General features: G+C 45.5%; 1 protein-coding gene across 1 annotated transcript; it reads right to left on the reverse strand.

The window, feature by feature from the left end:
• Positions 1 to 2,647, reverse strand: CONPUDRAFT_158792 (uncharacterized protein; the record flags this gene model as incomplete). The annotated part of the gene is made up of 2 exons (XM_007775813.1): positions 1 to 814; positions 1,533 to 2,647. 2 exons carry the CDS (start codon positions 2,645 to 2,647, stop codon positions 1 to 3), a joined length of 1,929 nt encoding a protein of 642 aa, XP_007774003.1.
• Between the last annotated feature and the right edge of the window lie 7,525 nt (positions 2,648 to 10,172).

Below are 10,172 nucleotides of genomic sequence, written 5' to 3' on the forward strand. Positions count from 1 at the left end.
TCAGTCCAGCGCAGGTGATTGGTACGTCCTCCTCCCCTTGGGCCACTTTGCGTATGTCCACACATCCTCTGCCGTTGCCTCTGCCAGCGCCGTGTCCAGCCACTTCCTCTTGACCACTTTCACCCTCTGCCTGAATTGGTTCCACAACCGTTTCATGTCCTCCGTGATCCCTTTGAACAGCTCCCCCTGCTCCTCCAGGTGTTTTGCACCTGCCTGCTGTGCGTCCCGAATCTCCTTGGCGACCCCCTCTAGCTCGCTGTTCCACCATGGTTTTGCCCACTGTGAGTCCTTCCAAATCAGTACATGTGCTTTTGTCGCTGCCAGTATGGTGTTGTGGTATTCATTCATAGCGATGTCGAGTGTCTGGTTCAATGGTGTGTGTTGCGATCGGAGTGCCTCAAAGGCCCATGCCCTCTGTGCGAGCTCTTGCGCCAGAGTGCCCTTCCATGCGTGGATGGACCCAGGTTCCATGTCCTTCCAGTTGTACTTCTGGGTGGTGACATTTTTGATGGGCACGCTTCCATGGTTGATTGTCCAGGTGAGGGCATAGTGGTCGGATCCGTATGCTTTCTCTCGGCATACACCCCAGTCGAGGAGGGACTGGCTGTCCAGTGCCTTGTCGTTCGCAAACATCAGGTCCAGGACTGATGCTGACTTGCCATCATGTGAGAAGTAGGTCATCTCGCCTTTTTTGTTTAACAGCTGGAAGCCGTTTTGCATCATCCATAGGACTAGGTCCTCTGTCCGTTGTGGTGCCGGTCTGTCGTCCGTTGACCAGATTGGGTGATTTCGTTCCAGTCCCCAGTTAAGATGACTGGCATGTCGGTAGGTAGGGTGATGGCCTTCAGTTGGTCAAATGTGCGTCCACGGTGGGATTGCCCATCGTTGTTGTAGATGTTGACTATGAGGGTAGGCGGGTGCGGGTGTTGGTTGATTTGTAGTATCTGGAAGTCGAGGTCCGATGCCAGGTCCGAGCGGAGCGTGACCATAATGTCCGCTCATTTTTGGATGTACGCACATGCTCGTGGTGCTGCGTCATCTGGGATGTTGAATTTTGGTAGGATGGGCTGCCAGCCTCTGAGGCTGACTGGTCCGCACGTGTTGTTGCTGATGTTACTGTACCATGGCTTGGATACTAGTATGATGTCGGCTGTTGTCATGTTCATGTTGAGTAGGGAATGGCATACAAGATTCGTTCGGTTCATGTTGAGTTGGATGACTTTAATCGGCTCCGTGGTCGTACCTAACATGATGGGTTCAGGGCTGTGAGTTGGACATCAGCCATGGGGGTGTTGGTGGTTTTGTTTTGTGGCTTCGCGGTAGCTACCTTCTGTCCGCCTGGGACAGTCGGTCTCGGGTGTTTTGTGGTCCCTCGTTTTTTGACTCTTGTTGTGCACCGCACGCTGTCTGCGGGGTGGCTTCTGGTGCACAATGCACACTTTGTTGGGATGTGCTCGCAGGGTCTCGGAGCCGGTGTGCCCACTGGGCACGCTTTGCATGCATGTTGTCCTTTGTGGTGTGCACCTGCGCACGTGCGGCATGTCGTTGCTGCGTTGCACTTGGACGTGTAATGCTCGTAGCTCCAGCAGTTGACACACTGCCGGAGGGGTTTGACATCCTGGAATTTTGCAAATCGTGCAAGCTTCCCATACAGGAAGACGCCGGCCTTGGTCTTGGTGAGGTATTCCTCATTGTCTCTGGTCTTCACTGTGATTGTTACTGAAGAGTGTCGTTTCTCCCTCAGCTCCGCCTCCTGCATGAGCCACTTTGGTGCCCCGACGAACTTCACGTTCTCCATCAAAGGGTCCTCTTCCCTCATCCTTGCTGCCACCTCATCCCCGGTCCTCAGCCTCCCCTCAGCCTCCACTCCTGTATCCATACCGTGAAGCAGCACCTTGTGCCATTCCGTGTCTGGTGCTGCTTCAAAGTCGCTCTTTCCAGCCAGTATGCTTCCAAACAGCGGGCTGTACGGCGTCAGGTCCTCTGCGTTGAAACTCGGGTGTGCAAACACGATGCAGTTTCCTTTCGTGTTCCAGTGTACTCTGACAATTCGGGCCTTCGCGCCCTCCTCCTTGAGGCTCTTGTTGATTTTCTCTACTAGCTTCTTGGGGTGTTCGTCCTGAGCCGGTGGGTTCTCGTCTTGAACACTCACCACTAGATGTGATGGGTGGTGTCTGGTCATTGGGTTCGCCGGCAGGCGTTTCGTCAACTGGGCAGGTGACTGGGCCGGTTTTGGTTTGGCTTTTGTTGTAGGTTTGTAGGTGGGTCCCGTCGCATACGCATCCTTGGTGTTCCTCGGGCCCTGGTCTTCCTCATGTCTGTAGGTCTGGTGGTGGGTGGGTGTGGACTTGCAGTCCATCTCATCGACTTTTTTGCTGAGTGATACTAACATTGCTCTGAGGTCGTCCAGTGGGTCGATCCTGGTCTGGGTGTCCGTCTTTACGATCGTCTCGTAAAGCACTGTGACTGCATTGGTTATGCAGTCCAGGTATGGGTGATGGATTGAGAGTTGTTTGATGGCCTCCAATGCTGACATGAGTCTCATTTGAACTGTTGTTTGCAGACTGACTGTTGAGACCTCTGTCTCCTCCTCCTCCGCCATGTCCTCCTCCTCTGCTGCCTCCACCTCCCATTCCACTCTCTCCATTCTTGTTCTTTCTGCCTCCCTCTCCGCCCTTTTCTCCCATTCCTCCCTCTCTCTCTCCACCTCTCTCTCCTTCCTCCCTCTCTTCCTCCTTTCCTCCTTCCCTGCCTCCATCTCTACGTCTGATCTGTCCTCTTGGACCGGTGTGAGTAGGGTCTTTGTCCCTGCCCTCGCCAGTGTCTGTTGTTTGGTCTCTCTTTTGTCTGTTCCCTGTGATGCCGGGGCCAGGTGTTTATGTCCGAGTGGGCCGTTTGTGTTCTGCAGTTTGGCCAATTTTGTCGGGGTGGCCGGTTCGCGTGGTGTTCCTGTCTCACTGTCTTCATTGGTGTAGTTTGCTAGGAGTGCATACACGTTGCGTGTGCTTGCCCCTGTGCGGGGGATGGGAATATAGGGTCTATTGGCTCTACTTAATCCTACTGCACCATCTTGAGTGTTTGCCATGGTTTTTAGGCCGTGGGAATATTTTGAGGTGATGGGCGTATTAGGCAAGGAGCGTCTTGTTGAATTATCAGAGAACACTCAGACCATCATCAATCCTTGTAGTGAAGTGTATCAATCTTTCAAAAACAAACTTTTTCACCCAAGCTAACACCCTTGTTTTTCTTTTGTGTGGATAGCATGGGACATAGGGTATCCTAAAAGGTGTGGGCACATAAAGTGTGACTAACATAACAAATGTAAATATGGCCTTTAATCCACCATCAGACAACTGAATGATATGCAACATTCAGAATATCATATCTTTTATCATATTTTTGAAAGATTACCATATCCTATCATGTGTTTAAGGCCACATAAAAGTAATCATTAAGCTATTCAGTGTGTAATGAGACTTCCACAACTATGACAGAGTCTTTTAAACTTCTATAGCTTGCTGATAACAAACTTATCTCTGTAAAAGTGTATAAACAAGCTAAGGCACCGCCAGTCACTGCTGCCCAGATATTCTCAAGGGCTTGACCCATCCACTGACCGGACATACTCAGAGGCCTGGCCTGCATATCCTGCTGATGCTGCCTTTCCCTTGTTGTTTACAGCCTTCAACTCAACCATATGCTTTAGAGGAGTCAACTACACTAGTAACTCACCCTGGACACGGTTTGTTGGTAGTATGCATGCTCCTCATTGCTGCTCTTGATATACACAGGCTCTTGCCCCAATGTCTGAAACTGGGTCCAATCATTGGAGCTATTGTCCAATTGTGTCTATTTACAGCAGCATCAAGCTGCTTTTCCCAAGTAAGCACTGCAGCCAACTTCTTTTCAAGCTCCCTAACCTCATCCAGTCAAGTTTTTTCAACTACTTCTCCAAATTAGATGACAGAGATGTATGAACTCTGTGCCTAAGATATCCATGCCATTCTCCACCAGCAGATCACAGCTTTAGATTTCAAGGACAAGGTTCAGTATTTGCCCTACTGTCATTTCAACAAGGACAGACAGCAAGTTTTCTCAAACCTCATGTCTGATAAGTGGACTTGGTGCCAAGCAGTGCATATCTAATTTTGTTTCTCTAATTGACACTTATACTTACATTAGTATATGCTAGGATATACTGGCTGAGGATCCATGCAACCATAATGCAACATTTGTCCCTATCATTGCCGGCAGCAACAAGAGTACGGTCTCTGTTGCTACAGGCCATCAAAAATTCCATTCAGTCTACATGTTACTAAGTAACTTATTTAACACTGCTTGCTGAGGACACAGCAACTTCATGCTCCCTGTTTCCTTTTCTCCCATCCCTCAGAGTAAGTTTTCTCTCTTGTAGTCTATGGTCATTTTTGCTGAGAGTTACATCATTATTCTAGCTAAACAAAAACATCAGAATAAACCAAAATTTTAGACTTTTTGCTACTAGCTATACCATGACCCACTCTGTAAGGTTTTTTATTCCCTTGCAGCTGGTATGGAGACACCTGAGGTGGCAAAGTGCCCTAACAGTCACTTTTGTTGGAGCTTTACAAACTTGGCCCATACATTGCAGACTATCCTGAACAGGTCTGACTGTCAGGCATAGTTCAAGGGTAGTGCCCAAAGTGAGTTCTCTCTCTCTTCCTGTCCAAACTCACTTTTTATACTCATTCCCTCTGTAGATGCAATGCAAGACTAGATACACTGGACAATCCTGATGCCCAACAATGTACACACACAAAAAACCAGCTTCTATTGTGGTCAACTCTCAACAAACAAACTTTCGGATGAACATGAGATCTGAGATGACTATTGTGTGGGTTGCTGTTTTTGATCTCAGTATGTCAACCTGACTATTTGACAAAGCCATTTATGCACCATTTCCCCCAAGCTGATATTCATGAATTTTTGGCACCAGATCTCCTGCATCAAGTTGTCAATGGAACATTCAAGGACCACATTGTTGCATGGATCAATGTTTACCTCAAGATTGTTCACAGCAGGGCACAGTGCAGTGCAATTATTGATGAGATTAATTGAAGGTATGTTCATTTGGCTTATGATTTGGCTTCACAGCTTGACTGGCTACTAGGATTGGCCTTGCTCTTTCTTTCTCCAATCTTTGTTGATCTCCAATGGCTGTGACTTTCAGCAATAGACAGGTGATAATAGCAAAGCACTCATGAAGGGGTATGTCCTGCTCATGTTTGTACTTTACCTTCAACAGTTGAGTTGCAGGTTTACTCACCAGCTGTTGCCAGCTTTGATCCTGCTGAGATGATCCAGTACGTCTCAGTGTTTTTGAATTTTTGCTATAATGCTTGGCAAAATAGCCTCTTGGCTAACAACCTTGGCAATCTCAACAATGCACTTGCCCATTTCCATTATCTGTAGGATATATATATCTGTGTTGGTGTTTGCCCAAATGGCATCTCATTGTCATATCAGCACCTCCTCTGCCATTACTGACACTCCTTTGGATCACCCAACAGGCTATGTTCCTCTATCACAGAGCCAAAGCATAAAGTTGCTGCTGTCAAGAAACCATAGCAATGATCAAGCCACTTCAAGGTCCTGTACCAAATATTGCATATTTTGGCCAACCTTCACACAGCTAGGCAATCATTTGAGGTGCAGGGTATGCTGGCAGGTACCACTTCAAGCTACCAGTGTCTCCTCCTCAGCAGTGGCATCACTCCCTCACCCAACAGCCACCCCACTACTCCCAATGATTTAGAGGATGATCATGCACCCTTAACAGGGCCCAAAGTGCTATCATGCATTGAATTGTCATGCACATGAGGTGAGCACTTGTTCCCTCTTGAAGCTGTGTCTAATACTGACACATAAGTAAAACAAACCCAGGTGTATCCACATAATCCTAGCCTTCTTGCAGCTGCTATTGAAGCCTCAGTTCCCCCAAACTCAACCAACAGTTTTTATTTGACCAGACACACCCACACTATGACCACATTGCCAATCCTGTTGCTATCAAAGACCTCCCACTGACATTGGGGTCTGTTTTGTTCACCATTCTGCTATTGTTCATTTCTGGGCCCCAAGTAATTTCTGTGGCACAGGAGGAATGCACCATGAATGGATTTGGAGCCATTCTTGCTGACAAAACCAATATGCACAACATGATAGAGTCCTGGTTGATGTCCATGACAATCAACCTGGGATGCAAGGGATGATGATTGGGCAAGTTTTTCTGTTCTTTTCATTGCAATATGACATTACACTTTATTTGTACACTCTAATTCACTGGTTGATTACTGTAGGAAATCATACTAATCCTGCTATAAGAATGTGCATAGTTTGTCTGGAGTATCTAGGTAATCAGCCAAACATGGCTGTTGTTCACCTAGACTCAATTTCCCGAGCTGCACACCTAATGCTGGTCTATGGTACTGCTATGTTACCAGAAGACTTACAGTTTTACAATCTTACATACACTTTCTGTACATTCTACATCAATTGCTGGGTTGACCATTGTATGCACTCATTTATGTATGGTGATAAGTAATGTACAGTTGTCTGTTGTTATTATTATTACTATTACTTGGGGATTACTATAGTTTGATGTGACCAATTTGATGACAAGATAACATGGTGGTGTACTTGCCATCCTTGTCTGTCTGGTAGCTTGGTCCACTAAGCTGAGAGTCTTGCAAGATTACAAAAGTCAATCCAGAAGATCACAATGTTACTGATGTTGAATCCTTACTATCATGTAAGAGGAGGATTTCTTCACACTACCCATGACAATCCAATATGTACATACCAAAAGTATGTTTGCTCTATCACAAGCATAAATTGTAAAAACTAAGTAATTGTATTGCATTAGGAAAGTTGATAAATGTTTGTCATGGCATGTACAAGGTTGTGTAACCCTGCACAAGGGAACAATCCAACCAGGATGCCAAAATTGGCACAGCAAGTGTATTGGTATGGCAAAGTCACTTTGGAGGAGTGGTTTTCAAAAGCAAGTGCCTACAAGACAAAGAGATTAACCTTGTTCAGTGGTCCAGGAGTATTTCAGACCATATTACAGTCCTTAAACAATATCTGAAGCTTGAAATACTGGGGTACACTGCAAACATGTACATACCTGATTATAATGTACTTGGTATTTGAGTTGCTAAAATCATGTACATTTGACCTGATTTTGAAGTCACATACCTGGACCTGAATGTAAAACCATGTTCACTTGCAAATGTTGAATACTGTACTTTTACGACCTGAAGTTCATGGTGGCGCAAGAAAGTGTGTCGGAGATATTACCATAACCAGATGTCCCCCCTCTTGAGTTCAACGGCTCTAGCCAAGGGGGACATGAAGTTCAGAGGGACACGCAGCTCTGGTGGGCCTGTCCGCTTGGCCACCTCGAGATGATCACACAAAGTCCACATTTCTGGCTACCGTGCTCAAGCTCATCAACAACCATGAGCTCTCCGCACGGATCCTGATCTCCTTGCCTGCACCTCGAACTCCTTTGGGGACAATGACATTGCTCCCAAGGACAGTGCAACTCCCGACAGCGCTCACTGTGGGCATCAACGAACATATTGACCCATTCGAAGGCGATGAACAGTATGGCAACGCACTTTGGGTGGAATCCGGTGATCTTATGGCCCTAATCCTACGCCCAGGCAGTGCTGACGATATTACTGCCTCACCCTTGGTGTCCATGATGGCAGATGATCTCAATGTCGACCTCAATTTCATCGAGATTCCTGACACAGAGGAAATGGGCCGGGGTAAGTGTCATAGTGTTTCTATCAAGCAATACACTGGATTCCTAGGTCATAGAGTACATGTTTGCAATCCCACTACTAGTTTCTAGCTAATATACAAAGGTTCATGTTTCTACCACATGTCCCCCTTCTTAAGTTCAGTGTGTGTGATACAAGGGGGACTGTCCTCCCACCTTAGGTTCAGTTCAGTGGGTGGGGGGACAGGGGGACTGAACCTCAGGTTGTAAAAGTACAGTATACAAAGAGGAGAATAATCATAAGAAATTGTTGCTTTTGACCATGAATTTCATAGACTATTTGATAGTTCAATATGTACATTCTCTGTCTTAATTACTGGACCCCATATGTTACATCATTTACAAATTTTATCACCTCTGGCCTTCCAACTATCATACAGCACCTTTTTTCTGTATCCCAAACCCTGTCTACTAACCCAAGAATTGTGTCAATACTTACAATTTCCTGAGCCTTGAACTGATGATAGGTAGGTCAACACTTTGAAGTACCATCAAGTCTCATAGAGGAGATTTATGCAAGAGCCGGCTTCCACGCCTGAGACCCTCCCTTTTTCTGCTGGGATATTTTGAAGGGAAAGTTGTTGGGTAAATCAACAACAAGGTAGAACTGAACTTGATCATAAAATGCAGTGTCCTGCATCTCCTTGATTTGATTTACGTGTTGCGCAAATTAATCAACTTGCAGAGCATACTGTTTTGGATATGAGTAAAGCAGATACACAGAAAAAAACTGGAACTTACCTTTACAAAGCTTGCATTCCAATGTGATTCATTTGACTTCCTATATGCCCATAGCACTATGAAGTATTTCTCCACTATCAAGGAATTTGACCTTGCCATAGCCCACCAGAAATAAGGGGACATAAACCATAAGATCATTGGTTTGTTGCTCATCAGAATAATTTATTATCAAGAATGCTACAAGGTGCTTCCTAAGGGATTTATCAGGCTTGAAAGGGTACTCTCATGACAACACCAGAGCCAAACCGGGACCTAGAATAAAATAAAATAAAATATGGCAATAAAAATGTAAAAATGTAAAGAAAAATAACACATACAATCAAGAAAGCAGTTGCCAGAGGTCTCTGCCTCATGGTCAGAGCTTAAATCCAGATCCTCAACCATGCTGATGAAAAAGTGCTTGCAGTCCTGGATGGAGTGCTCAATAAACCCACAGAAGTGTTCCATTGGAAAGTTCAAATAGCACCAAAGAGGTCCACTCTGGCGCAGATTGTGCAAAACATGAAAGAGAGAATGGATGGACAATACACAGGCTGAAGCACAGGCCATGTTGTGGCAGAAATAAAGTCTGCATAAATTATAAGTAATTAAAATAATATACAACAACTGAAACTTATCTTTCATAATCCTTGACCCAGTTAACACACCCTTTTTCAAGAGACTCAACATCTTGATCATAACATAGCTGAGACACAGGTTGAAAATGTTGACAAATTTGAGGAAGTGCTTGTAGTAGGGTGTTGCAAGGTAACCATGAAGTAAAGCTAGTACAAGAAATGTGATAAATATGAACCAGTTCTCTGTTTTGAACTGCCACTGCTCCTTTGCAATGTCTGGTACACAAGAACCAAATGCAGATGGGATGGTATCACCATAATTCTTGCAAGCTTAGCTAATGCACTCCCATTTGTCTGCAGAAATGAAATAACCTTCACCCTCACCACCAAGCTCCTTGAATCCTCCAGTCCAATGGGCTACAAGTGTGACCATGATATTGGATGTGAGATGCATGAAATCAAAGGGAAGGAGTCTGGGACAGAAACACTTGAAATAGTGGCCAGAAGAGGGACACCATTTATACCAGATTCACACAAGCTTGTTAGATCTGGTAGGCATAGCTGCATTGATAACAGCCTGAGCTTGGTGCATAAACTCTGAGTGAGAACAAAGAGGAAGATTGTGGAGATCATATGAGCTGTCATCATCACAAGAGTGGAGTGTAAAGTGGAAAAGGACAACCAGGAACTGTAACTCCATGAATATGGCACATGCAACATGGTGAAAAGCCATTGACTCCCTTCATTTGCATAAGCCTAGAAATAGCCTGCATGCTGCCAAAGATGTAGAGGAGAAATGCACAGAGCATAGAGTAGTGTAAAAATGTCTGGTCAAAGGTAGGTACCCCGCGCATCAGAGTCTCAAGCTCAATAAATAAAAAAGGATCCATGAACAAGTCAAAGTCCCAAGGCTCCTTGGACCCTGGGATTATGCCAAGGCAGAGAATGTGGAAAAGGTGGAAATGAAGCTCAGGAGGGAGATTGAGGCTATAAACCAGCAAGGGACAGCAGGTTTTCTTCCAACTTTTGAATGGACCTGCACC

The sequence above is a fragment of the Coniophora puteana genome (genome assembly GCF_000271625.1).
Source record: "Coniophora puteana RWD-64-598 SS2 unplaced genomic scaffold CONPUscaffold_15, whole genome shotgun sequence".
Taxonomy (NCBI): Eukaryota; Fungi; Basidiomycota; class Agaricomycetes; order Boletales; family Coniophoraceae; genus Coniophora; species Coniophora puteana.